Source organism: Rattus norvegicus, chromosome 16, assembly GCF_036323735.1.
Source record: "Rattus norvegicus strain BN/NHsdMcwi chromosome 16, GRCr8, whole genome shotgun sequence".
Taxonomy (NCBI): Eukaryota; Metazoa; Chordata; class Mammalia; order Rodentia; family Muridae; genus Rattus; species Rattus norvegicus.
Window position 1 is genome coordinate 6,512,088 of NC_086034.1, and position 19,522 is coordinate 6,531,609.

Here is a 19,522-nt window from a genome sequence, read left to right on the forward strand (position 1 = left end):
CAAGTGCAGGGCCTGGGGATTCGGGCCTGTGACCCTGGCTACTCTGGGAGACAGAAGCAATAGGACAGCCAAAGTCATGGCTACAAAGTGAGAGCAGGGATAATCTAGAAACTCAGTCTACCCTGTCTCAAGAAAAAAAGTATTTTTTTTTTTTTAAAAGAGAGGTGGGGTTGGGCTAGAGAGATGGCTCAGTGGTTAGGAGCACCGGCTGCTCTCAGAAGACCTGGGTTTGATTCTCAGCACTCACATGGTATCTCACAACTGTCTGTAACTCCAGTTTCTGGGGATCTGACACTGTCCTCTGACCTCTAATGAAACCAGATGCGCACACACACACACACACACACACACACACACACACACACACACACACACACACACAAAAGGTGCATACACATCCATATAGACAAAATAGTCATAAGCAAAACAAAACAAAACAAAAACCCACAGGGCTATAAACAACACTGTTGATGACCCATTACAAGGGATCATGATGGATGAAGCTAGGGGACTCTGTTTAAGGTGACCAAGGCCAAGCAAACCCCTCCCCAAAGTACCCCTGGCCTCTTCGTGTCAGGAGGGAAGGAGACACTGCTCTGCCCATACGCTGCATGTCTGCCAATCCTTGTGACTTTTGGGCTCACGTTTGCCTCAGGCCCTTTGCACGGGTCGTGACCTCTGCCTGATGATTAATTCTCGCCTCCTCATTGGAGAAGCACCTCTGCTTCACGTAGCATCTTTGGCCCAGGCGATTCCTAACCTGTTGTTCTTTTTGTATTCTTCACCCCAACCAGGACATGCTGTTGCCAGTTCCCTAAGGGCAGGGGCCATTTTTTTTTCTATCTTAAGCACAAGTGAAGACTTGGGACCAGGGTAGAAATTGGTGCATAGTTGGTGCTAAATAAGTTATAAAAAAGTAAGACGCACACATAGTACCCACCAGAGAACTTCACAACCTGTAGTGGCTAAAGCAAACGGGGGCTTCTCCAGCCTGGGTTAAGGAAGAAAGGGCTGAAATTCTAGGAAAATGCTCCCTGCCTGCCCTCTCAGAAGGGTCAAGGTGGCCACTTCTGTGTCCTCACCTCCTTCACCTGCCCAGGTTTCACTTTGCCCTCCCCCTCCTGGGGTGCTTCCTTCGTGAAAACATCAAACTCATCTTGGCTCAACTTATAGAAAAATCTGTCCCAAGAGACTACCAAAATCTAAGTGGTCCCTGGTAGATGCTTCCTGTGAGCCCCTCTTTGCTCTAGTGTTCCTGCTCAAGGCCAGGGCCCCCGTGAAGCGAGGAAGCTGGAACTCAGTGCATTTAACGTGGCCCTGTTCCCATGGCTTAATTGCTAGGCACTGGAGAACCGGGCTCAGTTTAGTTAAATTATTCCTGTCATTTGAGTCCAGAGTGAAGGAAACACTCTGTTTCTTGCCTGCTTCAGGTAGACTGATTCCAGTATTAATACATTTTGAGAATGAAACCTGTTTGCAGCCTGCTCGGTGAACTGCCATGACACAGAGTTTTAAAGCCTGTCCATGCTCCTACAGTCCTGCCTTCCACCGGTGACTGAGTAAGCGGGTCTACTCACGCCACAGTGTGGCCCCCCCCACCCCAAAACATGGACCAGAGTGGCCTCCAATCCTGCATAGTCTTCCGCTCTTCCATTACCAACATCCTTGGGACTCTTCCTAGGAAGGCTGAACAGGACTGAGTCGTGCAGGCCGTGTGCCCTGTCACTGTTCCTGACAGAAGGCAATGGAGAGAACCTCTGTAGCCATCAGGGCAGACTGGGGGGCCACGGAGGAACCATGGGCACTCTCTAAACAGCTGTGGGCAAGGATGAGACACGCTGGTCTGGGTGGTAGCCCGTGGGTATGTGTGGTCGCGGATGTGTGGCTGTGGAAGCGGTACGTGAGTGTGAGTGGCGGAGATGTGTTTGAACGCCATTCGATGATTGCATGTGGTATTGCTCATCTGTACATGATGAGCATGTATTTATGCTCATCTGAGCCGCCGTGAAAGATCACGCGGGAGAAAGAGCTGAGAACTCATGAGAGCAGGAGCAGCAGTGTATGCAGGGTCTGTAATTGTGCCCTTAAACCTCTTCAGTATGTTCCCATTACTGCCAGTACAGGGTTTTCTTGTGTCTGCTCGCTCTCTCTCTCTCTCTCTCTCTCTCTCTCTCTCTCTCTCTCTCTCTCTCTGTGTGTGTGTGCATGTATGTATATGCTGTATGTGTCTGCGTGTGTATGTGCATGTGTACTGTATGTAGGAAGATAAACACACCTGTGTACATGCTCGTGGATGCCAAAGAGGGACACCAGGTATCTTCCTCTACTGCTTTGTGCTGTTCCCTTGATACCAAGTATCTCACTATCTCTCTGAACCTAGGACTCACTGATTTGTTTTGGGGGGGTGGGGGGGTTAGGCTGGCGTCTAGCAAGCCCCTGTGACTGCCTGTCTCTAGCCACACCCCTAGTACTGTGGTCATAGATGTGCCCACCTCACTTGGCTTTCACATGGTGTTAGGGATCTGAACTCAGGTCCTCATGCTTGAGCAGCAAGAGTTCTTACCCATAAGCCATCTCTCTAACCTCCCAGTGTGTTTGCTCCCTGGCAGCACCTAGCTGCTCTCTTCCCAGCCCTCCTGTCAGTGCTGTCTTTGCTGTTTGCACTCTTTGCCTCGGTGTGGCCAGATCTTGGACTACATCACAGCAGATTTCAACAGATTCTTCAGCTCTCCTGGCTACCAGATCCCAAGGGAGTCTAAAGGTCTTGGCCAGGGGTTGCTGGGACAAGATAGTTCTGCTACTTCAGGATGGTCCTGCTCACCGTGCCCCAGGGCGTCGTCTGTGGGAAGAAGGGCTTTTCCGGGGACGGGCTTCCTGTATTGTGCGTCTGGCTCCAAGCCCATGTTGAGCCACTCTGTGGGAGTCCGGCAGTCAAACTCTTCATTATCAAACACCTTGGAGAAAACAGGCAACTGTCCAGTCAAACAGTTCCTCTAGTGGCCAAGCAACACTAAGCATGCCAGGAGCCTCTGCAGCCTCCCTACGTCAGGCAGACACAGGCTGTCCTAGATTGGTCTCTGAGACCCTGCGGCTTCCATTGACCCACGATGTGTGAAGGGGTCATTGCTCTGGATCCACGTCTGGACAAGCCACTCAAGGCTCAGTCTGAGGATGTTTGGGGTCTCAGGGGAGGATGTGGGCTCTCCTGACTACTGTGGGGAAGCACTGAGCTCAGACCCAAGGGGACAGGCAGCTCTGGGATTTCCAGAGAAGACTCGGTGCTGCCAGCAGGCAACCTTAGTAGAGTAATACTCATCTGGATTCAGCTCTGCTTCCCAGGGGACTCCAGGCAAGAGGTACACAGGACACAGAGGACAGGAGGAGAAGACAGCAAGAGCCAAGGCCTGTCTATATTCCCCCTCTCCTCTCCAGACTCAGTTTCTTCTCTTGTACCTTGAGGACCTGGTAACAAATCCCTCCTACCCCCCCACCTACCCCATTTCACAAGCTGCCACCCTCAGGAGGACTCCAGTCAGGGGTCTGTATACCATTCCACATTTCAACCTGGCTGCTCACGGATGCCGTGGCCAGGGCTGGGGTAGGGGGCAGGCACAGAGGCTGTCCAGGGAAGAAGTAGGGAATCGGTAACCTATTGGGTTGGGGACCACTCCCGCTTCAACCCAGGTTGCCTGAAACGTGAGGAGTGGGTTCTGATGATTGCTGTGTGACACACGAGTGCCTGTGACTCGAGTCAGGGGTCCCCGTTGGGCTGAGACACCTCAGCTGGGGGGTCCCGGACTGCTGTGTGTCAGCAGGTCATGGCGGTGTGGCTCACCTTCAGTGGGAGATAAATGGGAAAGAGTGGGTCACGGCCCTGCTCGATGGTTTGTGGTTGCTGCAGGTCTGGGTGTCTGGGCATGAGCTTGTTAGAGTCAATGCCCTCATTGGCCAGCAGCTGCTCAATGTCCAGGCGTAGATACTGCTGTTTCCTCCTAGCCAGAGCAGGGAGGGTTAGGGATGAAAGCTCATGGAGGAGCTTCAGGGATGTCAGCAAAGACCCAGGACCCCAAGTGCCACTTCTGTATTGCCCTGCGAGAACCACTTCATTGACGTAATTGCTACCTTCCCAATTCCACGGGGAGGGAACCCACGTGTTCCTATTAAAGGAGGGTTGCTTGAACTTTTTCACAGGCCCTGCTGTGGGGCTTGCCGAGTCATGGTCTGCAGTGCCCCGCCCCTCAGGCCTGGTAGATGCTACCTCCTTGGGTACCAGCATACCTCTCAATCTCAATCTTCCGAGGGCAACGTCCGGGCAGCACCTGGAATGGGACCTGCACCTTGGGCTCATAGGACTGTAGAGGGAAGTCAGTCTGGGTGAGCAGCCGCGTGGTAGTCCCGATGCTCTGCTGCTCTACACGCTCCTGAAAGTCCTCAGGAATGACGAACGATTCAGCTATGGGAAGATGAAAGGTCAGTAGCTGGGGGATCCCATATGGCACATCCTCAGATAGGAACCAGGTAGTTCTGCCTGTGGCTTGGCATGGTCAGGAGAAACCAAGGCTGGCACGTTTGCTCATTCCTGCTCAAGCTACCAATTATTCTGATAGCAGGGCCAGTGCTCCAGCTGCATACAACATCAGTGAGGGGCTCAGCTGGAAAGGAAGATAAAGTGGGATCCCTTCCTAGTTACTTAACCCCAGACACACATGGTGTGCTACTCGTTGGTGTCTGAATCCCACATGTTCTTTGGGCTTGCTTCCAGGAGCGAGGCATCCTGGATTCTGCAGGAGTGAGTGGTCGCCCTGGGACCCTTATGCCACTGGATGGTTGCCATCCCTATTTAGACAATGCCAGACATAGTGTCCATTCTTGATTCTGGGAGGGGGAGTCAGTGGGAAGAGGGTCTTAGATAGGTTGACCTACCATCCCAGCTGGCCAGGACAGGGGTATCCTATAACATAAGGTGCTCGAGCAAAGTACCAGGTAAAGCAAGGCCATATAGGGAAAGAAAGGGGGTGTGGAATGTGCTGTACAATTCCACGGGCTACGACTCTCCCCTATGTTCTGTGGGACCCTAGTACCCCACCTCCTCTCTCTGCAGTAAAGCAGTAGTCAGACTGCATGAGGTAACTTTGGGGGTGTCCTTTGGAATCCCACAGAACCCCGGGCTAGTGTCTGGGGTTCTTCAGAGGCCTTGGGTGTCAGTGCCTGCCGAGGCCTCCGACTGGCACCACCCTGGGGCCCGTCTGGATGTTCTTCCTTTTTCAGGTAGGCTGTTGAGCCACTGGCCTTAGCCATGGCCCACCCCGGATATGGGTGATAGGAACATCCGCCACATCTTCCATGGGCTGAGACCCATGGCCCTTCACCTGAATCCGAGGTGTTTGTGAGATTGTGGAGAAAAAGCTAGACCCTCGCACAGCCATACACATGTTTGTGATGTTTTCTGTGCTATTTTCAGGGTTCACAGACTCGGGGGGTTGACAGGGATATTTTGAACAGTGTCAGGAAGGACCCAGGCCTTTCTTCAGATGGACATGGGATGGACATCTGAGACCACAGGACATCTGGACCTGATGGACCCCTGTACTGTCTGTTGGAGAAGGAAAACAATAAAGCCAGGTTCCTTCTTAGCTCCTAGACTCTGCCAAGGCCATCTTCCCTCTGCCACAGGCCTGCCCTTAGGCATGCTCCGAGACATACTATGAAGCCCACGGATAGTCTGTTCTTTTGGAAAGATCTCTCAGGCACCTACCTATTCCGGACTGTTTCAGGCATGGCTCAGGTATGACCTTGGCTTCCCTACAGCCTGTGTTCTGAGAGAGAAGAAAACGCCAACCCTACTGAGCCCAGCCCAGTAGAGAGAACTGTGGCCCTCAGGAGCCCGAGGCTAGGGTCAGGCCCTCACACACTTCTGCTGAGGGTCATGACAAAGCACTCCTCAGAACTGGGCCTTTGCAGAGCTCATAATTCACCAACACAATTTCACCCTCAAGGAAACTGAAGCTTTCTGCTGAGAAGAGGCTATTTCCATGAGACCTGAGGTAGTCTGAATACCCATTACCACTACCTGCCCAATGCTCGTGGCACTGACCTTTTGGGGTGAACTTGTCGAGGTCGGCTTGACGAATCAAATTCTGGGACAGGTAGGGCCCACAGCACACATCCTGAAACAAAGCCCAGAACCCTGAATGTGTACAGATACTCCACACAGTCAGGACCAAGGGGTGACTCCAAGGCTGGGTGTTTCCCAACAGCCCACCAGAGAGCACCCCCCAGGATTATGGGGGTGAGCTCAGACACATTGTTCAGAGGCCATGGGGGATGTCTGACTGAGGCCACCTGGGACACCTGCCCCATTTGAGTTCAACTTAGCCTCTTTCCTTCCAGAGAACCCTTCAGCATATGTCCAATGGCCAAGCCATGAGGCAGGGACGCAAAGTCAGTTGTCTCTGGGTGTATTTCCTTTCCCAAAGGCCACTCTAGTACTACTGGTGAGCTGGGTACTAGTGCGTCTGTGCTGCTTCTCCAGGCTTTCCCCTGACTAAAATATTCCCAATGCTACTTGGAACCTACAGGGAACTGGGAATTCTCTTCTAGTTCCTTCCTTCCCATCTTCCCCCAGGCCCCAGCATCATCCCTTGATCTCTCTGTTCCCTTTCTATGTCCACTTCTTCACATGGGCCAGGCCCTCTCGGGGTCCCAGCAGCACACATCTCCCCCTGCTTTGATGTGTGCTTCAGCCCCCGTCTGACCAGCAATGCACCCCTAACCTTTTTTTTTTTTTTTGGTTCTTTTTTTCGGAGCTGGGGACCGAACCCAGGGCCTTGCGCTTCCTAGGTAAGCGCTCTACCACTGAGCTAAATCCCCAGCCCCGCCCCTAACCTTTAGATCTCATCCATGCCCCCTTTCCTAACCAGGCAGGTGCTGCGGGACTTCCGAAGGCCGTCGCCACAGGCATGTGGATGTCTTAGCTTTGCTTACGTCTCCAGTGCTCGGTCCTGGGTCTGGCCCATAGGAAGGGCTTAGCGAGGGACTGAAGAATAATGGACTGAGGAATGGGATGGCGGGGTAGGTGGGTAGGTGGATGGACGGATGGACAGATGGATAGATAACAGCTGGGAAGTGAACCGATAAGCTGACACCGAGCGGGACAAAGAGATGGCTGACCGGAACCTGCATGGAGGGATCGAGGCTGGCAATGGAGAGCTGCCATACTCACCCCAAGCTGGTCTAAGGTTCCAGGGCTGAGGATGTCGGAATAGAATCCACGCTGCTTCATGATGGGGTACTTCTTATCGGTGCCTGCCAAAGGCGACTTCCTGGGCTGCCCTAAGTCTGAGAGGGGTAAAGGTGGGGTCTTGAGTTCGGGATTTGGGGAAGTCTTTTCTGGATTACGGCTTGATTCTTTTAACATCTTCTCCAGGTCATGATTTTCAGGAACGTTCGCTGGACAGTATCCTGGGCCCTGAGAGCTAGTGCTCGCTTCTTCTTTATCACACTCCTCCATGCCGTTCTTCAGAGACTTGTCCGAGCCAGAGCTCCTAGGAAAAGATTCAGTGTCGTTTACACTCTGACAGCCTCTGTGTCAGCTCAGGTAACACCACGATTCACAGATGGGTCAGGCCGGCTCTCCACCTCAAGTCCAAGTCCACTGGGTAACACAAGAGGATAGACAATGCCAGGGGTCCCACAGGTGACAACGGCTTTCCTGGAGAGCCAAGGGTTGAGGGAAGGAAACCCTGTAGATGCTTCTAACTCATGCCTCCTGACCTTCCCACTCCTTCCCTTCCATTGAGCCAGCAAGCCCCGGCTTCCCTGCTGGGGGAGATAAAGGGGCAGACCCAGAGCTCGCCTACTCAGTGAAAGGCTTTCATGGAGTCAGAAGCAGGTCCAGTGCCCTAGCCCAGACCTGCTGGACTTCCTTCTTCTCCATGTGGACTCAGGCTGTCGTATCCACCCACACCTGTGCTTGCCCGTTCCGTCTCTCCCATACACCAGGCATCAGAGGACTCCATGATTTTGCCAATAGTAGTCCAAATATGACCACCCGCACATCCTCCAACAAAGTGGCATCCATTGACCCTGTTTCAGAGAGTCAGCTCAGCCCCAGGGACGTACACCCTCCTGTTTTCAATAGGGAGAAGCAGTTGGCACTGGGCCCCGTGCACATACACCACCACGAGGAGAGGGGTTTGCAGGTCCTTCCAAAACTGCCCCCAAACATTATTATCATCAGGGGAAGGAAATCCTTTAAGCAGGAGAATGTTACGGTAAGTCAGATAAATGTGTGGGGAAGAAGAGGTGTCATTTATGGGTGGCACAGAAGTAAAAAGGAAGTCTACAGTCATCTCAATAATTGTCCACGCGTGCCAGGGTGTGCTTCAGTTATATTCCTCTAGACTTCTCCATATTTTTTGTACATTCACAGAGTGTGTGTGTGTGTGTGTGTGTGTGTGTTTGTGTGTGTGTGTGTGTGTGTGTGTGTGTGTGACTGTGCCCCAGCCTATGTGTGGAAGTCAGAGGACAACTTTTGGGAGCAGTTCTATCCAATATGCGAGTCCCAGGAATAGAATTCAGAGTCTGTGACAAGTGTCTTTCTTTCCCCGCTGAGATATTTGCAGGACACATTATTACTGTTTTTAGACAAGGTATCTCATGGCACCTAGAGGTCACCGCTTCATTGAGGGTACTGGGTCAGTGAGCTCCCAGAATCCACCTGTCTTTGACATCCCCAAGTGCTGGGTTTACAAGTGCATGTCATCACCCCTGGCTTTTACATGGGCTGGGGATCTGAACTCAAGTCCTCACGAGTGTGCAGCAAACACTGTACCCGACGGGCCATCTCTCCAGCACAAAAGAAGACATTAACAAAAGGAAACAGAGGACTGAGCTGGCAAGTCCTCGTCTCATTCCGTCACCTGCTCTACGCACGGTGACAAAGCAAGCAGGCACTTGCAGTGTCGGTCCTGGCTGTTTTGGGTGTCGTCCATTCTCAGTGGGCCTGGAGTACATCTCCTTCCACACGGCAGAGTATCTCATGTGCACTACCTCAGGGAGTGGGGCAGAGCTATGTGGACCACAGCAGCCCAGAGCCCGGCTGCAGCAGATGAATGCTTTCTAAATACAGGACAGTGAATTGGAAGCCGTAAGGACAGAGAGAGGCAGGTGGGGCTCTGGTAGAAGCCCATATACCCTGCGTAAAGGCTCACTGTCCTCCAAATAGGCAGACCTGACTGGCCTCCCTGCGGGAAACTCTACCTGAACCTATTCCTGGTGGTCAGCTGCCTTCTGGGGCGGATACTAAAGATAATACCAAGTCTGTGTGACACTCACTACCCTTTTCAGGACAATGTAATAGAAAAGATGACTCCTGGAGGTCCAGCTTCCTCATCCTGTAAACCCACAGGATTTGAACAAAATCAGCATACAGATAGCTGGGCTAGGAGAGGCCAGGGTCCCAGCTCCAGAGAAAAGCGTTTCAGTCTTGGTTTCTCCAGCCAATGCATTCAGTATGCCTGGCCTGCTTTACTGGGACATGGGACTCTCTCTCTCTCTCTCTCTCTCTCTCTCTCTCTCTCTCTCTCTCTCTCCCCCTCTCTCGCATACACACACACACACACACACACACACACATACACACACACACACACACACACACACACACACACACACACACACACACACACAAGACTGTCCAGGAAACTTCACAGTGTGCCAGGAGCAAAGGGGTTTGGATGAGTGGATTTATTGCCGCTGCTCTATAAGCTGTTTCTCTCTGAGGAGGTCATCGTAGGAGAAACACATGAACGGTAGGAGAAATTAACACAGCCCAAGGGGGAAGGTGGGGGAAGTGGGCTGTAGATTCAGAACCCTGCTCTCCACTATTTCCCAAACCATCACAAATCTCTTCCAGTTCTGCCCCAACGTTGGGCACCTATACAGACTAGCATGTGCAGGAATTGTAACAGAAAGACAAACTTCTGCTGCCTTACTATGGGTGACAGGGCCTTCGTTGGGGAATGAGTGTGGGCAGCAAGAGAGAGGGCATGACTCACAGCCAGGCCTGTGCGCTGGTCACCCTGGAGACTGTTTTCCCTCCCCCTACCTTTTGTGTGTGTGAGGGAACAAGTTAGTAAGATGGCAGGTTTGGTCCTAGCAGGTCCAGAACGAGGAACAGTGTTATTGGGCTTACAGACTCATTTAATAACACAATCCTATTTTAAACCCATGTGGAAGTTGAGATTATTCTCATTTCTCAGAGGTGAGAAAATGAACCCTCAGAAAGTTCCATGACCTGGCCAATGTTTCACAGCCAACTAGAGGTAGCCACGTGCTCAACCACTTGGTTGAATGAATGTGGGAGTTGGGGAGCATAGAGGCATGTGGCCCTCATAACAGACATTATTGCTGCCACCACCACCACCACCCCTTCCCATCCCCCCACAGCCCCTCTTCACCACCACCATCACTACCACCACCAACAACACTTCAAACAAGGAAACTTAGGTCCAAGGCCGTGTATGGAGAAGCCCTGAGATGTGTGCCCAAGCAGGGACTGAGCAAGAAGGCTTCTTAATTACCCATCTGCTAACTCAAAAAGTACCCTGGATTTGCATCTCTTTGAACTGGGTACAAAGCAAGCTCTCATTTGGCAATGAACGAGAACTTTAAAGGATTTTGGAAGTCTCTGCCTCGGCTGAGACTGCTGGACAAACGGCATGATAGGTGGTCACTTCTCTCACATCCTCGTATCCACCTGAGGAAAACTGGCTCTGTGCCACAACGGCTCGCACCACTGAATACAGCCTGAAATTATCTGCTACTTTGTTTTTCCTTGCCTGCTGCACGGGAATTTTCAAGTAACATCGATCTCTGGAAATTGGGTGCCTACCACGGGGAAGTCACTGGCTTGGAATGCAGATCCCCAGAATGCATTTGCTGGATGGATGTATGAACCAGCAAATAATTGAATGGGGTTTCTAAGGGAAAGAAAGGAGTCTATCCCTGTAACAACTCTGTGGTCAGATAAAGAGAGAATGGGTTTCTGGTAGGAGGAGGGCACTGAGTCGCACACTCCCTGGACAGGAGTAGAAGCCACACTCCACACATTGTTCTAAGTTAGGACTTAACAGCGAGGCCCTTAAGGTGCCTTCTCCTATACCCTATTCCCTCAGCCCATCAAGGCTCGTAGGGGACTCTCGTCCGGGGAGGTTGGGAGGGAGGGTGGCGAACTTGGGGGAAGGGTGCTTCCTCCGTGTCCACTACTTTTGCGCCTTAATAAAATTTCCCCAACCGAACCATCCCGCCGCCTCATGGACCTACCGACTCCTCTAAACAGCAAAGTTTTCGATGCCTCCTGTCTCTAGGGAAGGACGCTGGGCCCGTTGCGAGGGGGCGGGACCATTCGGCACCGCGGGCCGAAGCTTCCGGCTACGAACTTCCCCAGGACCGCTCACGCCCTAGAGGTCCAACCGGTTCTTCTGGGCAGAGGCGGGTCCGGAGATGGGTGTCAGTTCTAAAATTCAGACTGCATTGCCCGCGTTCCCCTTTTGGGCCCTCTAACAGTAAGAGACAAAGCAATCAAAGGCAGCGTGACAACTTTGAACGAGTGGGGGCTCAGACCTGGAGTCCCGGCACATAGCATGTGGAGGCAAGGTGTCCTTGGATACATAGCAATACATACATCTATACATCCATACAAAACACACATAAGCCTGCATGTATGTCTGCGCACCATGTGGTGTCTATTGCCTACAGAGGCCGGAAGAGGGCGCTAGCACCCCTGGTCCAGGATTTACAGCCAGTTAAGAGCCACCGTGTGGGACGGAAACTAAACTCCTCCAGTCCTCTGCAAGAGTAGCAAGAGCTCAAGTTCTGAGCCTACTCTTCAGCCCGTGACCTTGTCTTAATGTAGCCTGAATTTCAAAGTAACATCCAGTGTCTGGTGAGGTTTCCATTCAAGTGGTTCGTAAAAATTCTATGCACGCAAGTAGAGATGCCAAGAAAAGGAAGAGATCACGCAAGAATGGCTAAATGTTATCAACTGGGGGATTGGAAGGTTACTGATGCCCACTTCTGCTTTCTATCCTGTAAAGGGAAGAGGTAGGTTGCAAGCCAAAAGAAAAGAAAAAGCTCCCTTTCTCAGCTGGAGAGCCCTTGCCCAGAGCCTTCCCATAATATTCCCATTTCATCGGTAGGGAAACTGAGTTCACTGAGACATATTAATGTTGAAGGAGGAGGTAGCAGGGTCTGCTGTTTATTATATGACTTTTGTTCAATGTATTAATAATTCTGGCTGGTTTCCAGATCTGCACTGGACACTGAGTGCGCAGAATTAAATCGATCCTAGTCTGGGCTGTACAACGTCAAGGAAGGACCAGAGAGGCCAGGTTAGGAAGAATCTAAAAGCAGAGAGAAGGGTAAGCTTTGCCTGGGACAGAAGTCTGTCTGCCTTTGTGCTGGCTTACTCATTCTTTCCAGAGCATCTCTCCAGAGCACTGCCTCCTGGCCCGCCCTCATCACCCGTCAGTCCTGGATGTTGGTACAATCTTTTCTGAGTCTGTACCGTACCGTTATTTGCTTTACGTGTTGGCATTCCTGTAATTGCTAAGTGTCTGTTTTCGACAAAGGCAGGAGTGTGGAGGGTATCAGAGATGGACAAGGTGACCATGCTCTCCATGGGTCTGGAATTAGGCTGTGTACCCCACTCTGGGTACATGGAGACCTGTCTACAGGCACCTGTGGTTTGGGCTGGCATGTCCCAGACTTGGAACAATTGTCCAAATAATTGCAGTAACCACGTGGGTTGCCATGGCAGCGTCATCCCATGGTAGGACATCAAGGATGAGAGGGGCTACTCATTTTAGAAAGTGACCAAGCATCTCAGTGGGTGGGGGTTATCACAGGGGCCATAGCTTTCAGACACGAGAGCAGACAATGTTGGGAAAGGACCAATCTCAGGAGGATCGCCTCACGGAGGCCCTACTCCTCACCTAGCATAGCTGGATCAGCGGTTCTCAACCTTCCCGCTGCTGTGACCCTTTAACACAGTTCCTCATGGTTCCACTGTAAGATTATTCTTGTTGCTACTCTGTAACTGTAATTTTGCTACTGCTATGATTCATGGTGTAATTATTTGGAGGCAGAGGCTTGCCAAAGGGTCTCCATCCACAGACTGAGAAGCTCTGCTCTAGACTGGATGGTCCTGAAGGGTGGGGACTAGATCGTGATGCTCATCACAGCCCTTCCAGATCTATTCTGCCATTGAAAACATTATTTAGTTTTCTTTCATACATCTCAGCCACTGTTTCCTCTCCCTCTATTTCTTCCAGTTCTCTCCCACCTGCCCTCACCTCCAGATCCATCCCCCTCCAGAAACCAAACCAAACCAACCTAACAAACAAACAGGCATCCAAGAGATAGCAGCCAAAGCTGGCACAAGATACAATCAAGACCAGGCACAAACCCTCACATCAAGGCTGGGAAAGCAACCCAGTAAGAGGAAAAGGGTCTCAAAAGTAGGCAAAAGAGTCAGAGATACCCTGACTCTCACTGTCAGGAGTCTCCCCAGAACATAAGCCAACAGGAAAGGGCCTAGCACAGACACATGCAGACTCCATTGTTGCTACTTCAGTCTCTGTGAGACCCCATGAACCCTGCTTAGGTGATTCTGTGGGATGTGCTCTCCCAGTGTCTTTGACCCCTCTACCTCCCACATTTCCTCCTGTTCTTCTACCCTGGGTTTCCAGGGAGAAGGACCCGACGGTACCCTCTGACCTGGGCTTTCTCTCTGCCTAATGTTTGTGGGTCTCTGCATTGGCTCCCATCAGCTGCCAGAGGCAGCCTCTCTCATGATGACAGGACTAGTTGGTTCTACCCTAAGTCTTCCGGCTATACGGTCTCTCTCTCTCTCTCTCTCTCTCTCTCTCTCTCTCTCTCTCTCTCCCTCCCTCCCTCCCTCTCTTTCATTCCTAGTGTGGTGGTTTGAATAGGTATGGTCCCCACAGACTCATGTGTCTGAATGCTTGGCCGATAGGAAGTGGCAGCATTAGGAGATGTGGCCTTGTTGAAGTAAGTGTGTCACCGTGGAGGTGGGCTTTGAGGTCTCAGATGCTCAGGCTACTCCCAGTGTGCTACACAGTCTCCTGCTGCCTGCAGATCAGGATATAGAACTCTTGGCCCCTTCTCTAGCACCACATCTGCCTGGATGCCGCCATGCTTCCCGCTGTGGTGATAATGGACTAAACCTCTGAAACTGTAAGCCAGACCCAATTCAGTGTTTCCCTTTACAATACGAGTTGCCATGGTCATGGTGTTTCTTCACAGCAATAAAACCCTAAGACGCTGATCATTCAGGCAGTGTTGGGCACGGCTTCCCTTTCATGGTGTGAGCCAGTCATTGGCTGGCCATTCCCACAAGTTCTGTGCAATCCTTCCAGCTCCTCTTTGCCATTCTTCCGGGGTGGGCACCAAGTGCGACTTCCTCTCTTCCTGGTTGGTGGGGGCAAAGAGAAGCAATGCTTCCTGAAATTTCCAAAGGGACCCTGCTCAGCATCCTGTTTACTTTCTTCTGCTCTTTGCCACCTAACATCGTGGCCCACTGTATGATGGGAAGAAAGGACGGACTGTGTTCTCTCCTGTCTTTATGACAGGCTGGATTCTACATTAACAGTCAAGATTTAGAGAGTGTGGTTGTGGGGCTTCAGGAGCAAAAGGAACCTCTCTCTCTTCTGCGCCGCATCAACCCTGTTCTGGTGACCTTTCCCACTTGCCCACTGGGATTCTGGGATAGCAAAACAGTGAGGGTGACCTTTGAAATGCATGAGCAGAGCGTGCCCACTACTCACGGCAGAGGGAAGGTACCAAGCCCCAAGGATGGATTCTGGAGATGCTCCCTAACTTCTCGCTCCATAACCGTGACTGCTACACCTGGGGGATGCCGCTTCAGCCCAGAAGACAGTAGAAACAAATTAATATTGAACAGCTAACTTTATATATGTTTAGCCGCTCACAAATTGCTAGGCTATCATTAAGAAGCAAACATAAGGGCCAGAGAACTGATCTCGCAGAGGACCCAAGGTCAGGTCCCAGCATTCAGACCGAGTGGCTTACAATTGCTTGTTTACTCCAGCTCCAGGGGACCCAACGACCTCTCCTGGCTTCTGCAGACACCTGCTGTGAGGTCATATACCCACACACAGGCATGCATGCGTCCAACAGTACAAGATATGGAGGTAATGTAGCAAACATGTGTGTTTGTATATCACCAGCATTACTTATTCTTATTATGCCCTCATTATGTTTTTTTTTAAGTCCTACTATAATAAAGAGGTCGGTTACATTACCACAAAAAAAGACAGTTCTATAAAGTCAGCCATCGAGTCTACCCAACTGAAAGGTCTGTTTGATACAGAGACACAAACAGTGTGCCTTCAGTTTTCTACTTGGGGAAAAAAAATCAGTAATCAGGACTCGGGATAGTCGTAGTCAGCTAGAAAAGGCAGGTGTAGCACAATAGAAGATGTGGCTAAAAGGGTTCAAGAAGTTTTCATTTAAAATCCTGACTCAAGATCGCAGGAAATGGAGGATGCTAGGAATACACTGCAAACTCTTTTCCTCTTATTTTTTTTGGAGCTGGGGACCGAACCCAGGGCCTTGCGCTTGCTAGGCAAACGCTCTACCACTGAGCTAAATCCCCAACCCCACTCCTTTCCTCTTGATCCACTCTCTCATTTGTCTTCTTCTTCATAACCTGAGCAGTAACAAGTATAAACCAGGCCATGCCTTGGAAAGTGCAATAGCTTTAGTCATATTATGTGTGAAGCTGCTCTCTAGTGATGTCTTTGTCCATTCATTTATTCACACACACAAACACACACACACACACACACACACACACACACACACACACACACTCACTCACTCTAGGGCTCCAGGCTGCACACAAACAGGCTTCCTAAGCCCCAGCGGTTTGCAGTGATGAGGTGGCTTTAATATGAGCACGTAAGGAACTGAGTGAGAGCCTTCTGATATTTGAAATATGAGAATGTGGTACAAAGAATATGAGTGGGTATTTTTTTTCCGCAGAAGCTTTTCAGTTTATTTTACCCTCAGAAATTTGCATATCACAACAGAACATCAAGTCACCACAGAGCTACTCCTTTGGCTTTTTGCCAGCACCAACATTGGCCTTTGCAGTCCTCCTGACCGTCTTCATTCTGTTCTTGCATTCCTTTCGCTGTTTGTGGGAGGTCTTTTTCTTCTCATAAAGGCCATGTCCTGCAAGCCTGTGTTTAGGCTCATTCTTCTTTGCATAACCCAAAGAGTCATAGATCATGCCAAAGCCAGTTGTCTTGCCACCACCGAAGTGGGTTCTGAATCCAAATACAAAGATGACATCTGGTGTGGTTTTGTACATCTTGGCCAGCTTTTCCCGAATTTCCGTCTTTGGTCTTGTGGCCTTCCCGGGATGAAGGACATCGGTGACCATCTGTTTCCTCTGAAGCAGACGGTTTGTCATGAACTTCCTGGTCCGGATGGTTACCGCGTCATTCATGATGGTTACGGTGCTGGAGCTGTAGAGGAGGGAAAGAGGACTGCTCACTGCAGACCAATCATATTAACTCGCACTGAGTGGGTATTTTTAAAAAGCAGAATACAAGTATTTCAACAATTTACATGTTACTCTATGTCTGTTGGACGTCTGCTTCTAAGGAGGATTGTTAATTTGTCCCAAGCATGTATTCATTAATCAGACAAATAGTTTTAAACCCACTGCCATTGGGATCAAATAAAAAACACAACACATTCTCCTCATAAAGTAGATTCTGAGGAACAGATGGCAAATGCTTATTTCCACAATTTTTTTTGTTAGTCAAAACACAGAAGCACAGACAGAGAAGATGCTCTTATATGTGACCATACAACAGGGGTGTCCAAGGTAAGATAAAACCTACCTGCATTTATGCTGAAAGTGAAGGCTCATGGGAGATTTCCGAGATCATTGACATAACTAACTGGATTTGTTAAAATGTATTCAGGTGTGTCTTCTAGGCCTGCCAGTCTGTCTTCCGTCTCCTGTATTCTGTTGGTGATGCTTGCTTTGGGACTCTTGTAGAAGAACAGGGGAAGGATTGTGAGCTCCGAAGGGGATAGGAACTCCATAGGAAGACCAGCAGAGTCAACTAACCCGAAACCTTGGGGCTCTCAGAGACTGAGACACCAACCAAAGAACATACACGGGCTGGACCTAGGCCTCCCGCCACATATGAAACAGATGTGCAGCTTGGTCTTCATGTGGGTCCCAAACCACTGGAGCCAGGGCTGTCCCAAAAGCTGTTACCTTTATGTGGGATGCGTTCTTCTAGCTGGGCTGCCTTGTCTGGCCTCAGTGGGAGAGGATTCACCTAGCCTCACAGAGACTTGAAGTGCCAGGGTGGGGGAAGGAGTGGGATGAGGAGGAAGAGGAGGAGGGGGAGGTGGGGGAGGGGAGGGGGCAGAGTGCCCCCACCCACTCAGAGGAGAAGGGGAGGGGGGAATGAGGAAAGGATTGGGGGAGGGGGTGACTGGAAGGGGGAGTGAACCAGATGTAAAGTGAATAACTAAAAAATTAAATCAAGGGGTTGGGGATTTAGCTCAGTGGTAGAGCGCTTGCCTAGCAAGCGCAAGGCCCTGGGTTCGGTCCCCAGCTCCGAAAAAAAGAAAAGAAAAAAAAATTAAATCAAAAAATGTTTTTATTTTATTTTATTTTATCAAAGTCACGTTTTAAAGTCACTCTAGTGTGCACATATTTCTGCAAACAGTCCTTGGTCAGACATCAGAGGTCTTCTGTTATGGGAGTACTGCACTCAGTCTTTCGCTCACTGTGTGTTTCTAGGCCATTTCCTTATCCAGCCACCACAATTCACCTCATTAGCTGGGCCATCTCCCCAGCCCCAAACTCATACCTTTCTCCAGGCATGCGGAAGTCAAATCCTCCAACTAGTCAAAACATCAACATTTTTAGGCAGAACTTTCTTGAATTTCTGATTTCAATATGATATTTTGAGATAATTTTGATATTCTGTGACAGGAATATTAGTTCTATCTTGTGAAATTTGTGATGAACTCCAATTTTTTTTTGTGACTTAAAAAACAAACAACCCTGAATACTATTCAAACCATCCGTCTTCCAGCTCCGTCTCGCACTGTTACTAATGCCATTCCGTTTGTGGCTGATACTGCCCTCACCCTCCTCCATGGGCATCACTACATGCGCACGCCCATTTTTTATTAGGCAATAGCGTGCCAGGGGTGATGACAGTTGCAGCCCTGGGCTCAAGGATCTTAAATACAATCTCATTTCTACATAAGCTACTTTAGTGTGTTGGAACTCCGGATACCACCGCACTTGGGCAAGATGAGACCCACAAGCTGAAGTACTAGTGGGTATTTTGAATAATCTTCTAGATTCCTTAAAGTCCTGAGATTCTAGATGCTTAAATTCCGTCTTAAATTCAGAAAAAGAATGCTTGGCTGTTGAAATGGGGGAAAAGGAGAAAAGTAAAAAGGGAAATGTCAAGAAAGAGTGTAGTCGGGTTGAGGATTTAGCTCAGTGGTAGAGCGCTTGCCTATAAGCGCAAGGCCCTGGGTTCGGTCCCCAGCTCCAGGAAAAAAAAGAAAGAAAGAAAGAAAGAAAGAAAGAAAGAAAGAAAGAAAGAAAGAAAAAGAAAATTCTTTTTCATAAAATTCTTTTTCATAAAAAAGATTCTTTTTCATAAAAAAGAAAAGCTAGCTTTTTTTTAAGGACAAGGAGACAAAAAAATCCAGGAAATTAATAGACAGAAAATCTGCTAAAATAACCTCTATTTTGATTTTTGGGTTTTTTAAAGAGGAGAACGGTGAGGGAGAAAGACCATGGATTTGGGTCTGGGGATATGGGAGGAGTAGGAGAAAGGAAAAAAAATACGACCAAAATATATTGTATGAAAATTTTTAAATAGAAATAAAGAATAGCCTCTAAGTAGATGCCAATGGCGGTCACTAGAACATATTGTACAAGTAGGTATTCTTCATTCCTCTACGTACAGCAGTTGCCTGGTTTTGCTTATGTAACGGTTAGGACCCACTGGCCAGAGCGATTAGCCTTAAAACCTTTGGTGGCAAAAAACGAAGTACTGGTCACTATTGCAATTGTCAACAAATTTTATTTTACACTCTTGGACGATGAAACCTGGCTTTTCGTGAAAACCGCATCTGAGCCAAAGCACGCATCACAACCGAACCTTCTGAATTGCTGTGCTATTGGTGTGAAGCTCGACACTGGTGCTCACAGGTCCCAGATCAACCTATTCAGAAGGGCAAAAGATGCACGGGGAGCCAGGGCTAATGACACGGTGACAGGCCAGTCAACCAAGCTCATTGGACAGTTGCTTAATTCATCCTAATAGCCTATAGATCACAGATATGATGCAAACCTCTGTGAACATTATAGGACACAGAAAACACTAAGCAGACAGTGCTCCCTTGTCAGAGTATTTGA

The 19,522-nt window shown here is 49.7% G+C and overlaps 2 protein-coding genes across 10 annotated transcripts in view; both read right to left on the minus strand.

The window, feature by feature from the left end:
- Nucleotides 1-11,458, minus strand: part of Dnah1 (dynein, axonemal, heavy chain 1) — a 61,127-nt gene extending 49,669 nt beyond the window's left edge. For 6 of the 9 annotated variants that reach the window (XR_005494532.2, XM_063275052.1, XM_017599982.3 and 3 more), the window contains exons 1-6: nucleotides 11,326-11,458; nucleotides 7,223-7,544; nucleotides 6,095-6,167; nucleotides 4,279-4,453; nucleotides 3,836-3,992; nucleotides 2,822-2,954 (exon numbers count right to left, since the gene is read on the minus strand). Coding sequence is in view for 8 of the 9 variants with exons in the window: in XM_063275052.1 (XP_063131122.1) it covers nucleotides 2,822-2,954; nucleotides 3,836-3,992; nucleotides 4,279-4,453; nucleotides 6,095-6,167; nucleotides 7,223-7,510 (826 nt within the window). In the remaining variant the exon portion in view is untranslated. Of the gene's footprint in view, nucleotides 1-2,821; nucleotides 2,955-3,835; nucleotides 3,993-4,278; nucleotides 4,454-6,094; nucleotides 6,168-7,222; nucleotides 7,545-11,325 lie in introns of those variants that run through there. The other 3 variants (NM_001033655.2, XM_017599983.3, XM_039094185.2) reach the window with 3 other exon arrangements.
- Nucleotides 11,459-15,832: 4,374 nt separating this feature from the next.
- On the minus strand, nucleotides 15,833-16,658 carry Rps24l3 (ribosomal protein S24 like 3). Its single transcript, XM_008771057.4, has one exon. It carries the CDS (start codon nucleotides 16,556-16,558, stop codon nucleotides 16,157-16,159), a length of 402 nt encoding a protein of 133 aa, XP_008769279.2. The 5' UTR covers nucleotides 16,559-16,658; the 3' UTR covers nucleotides 15,833-16,156.
- Between the last annotated feature and the right edge of the window lie 2,864 nt (nucleotides 16,659-19,522).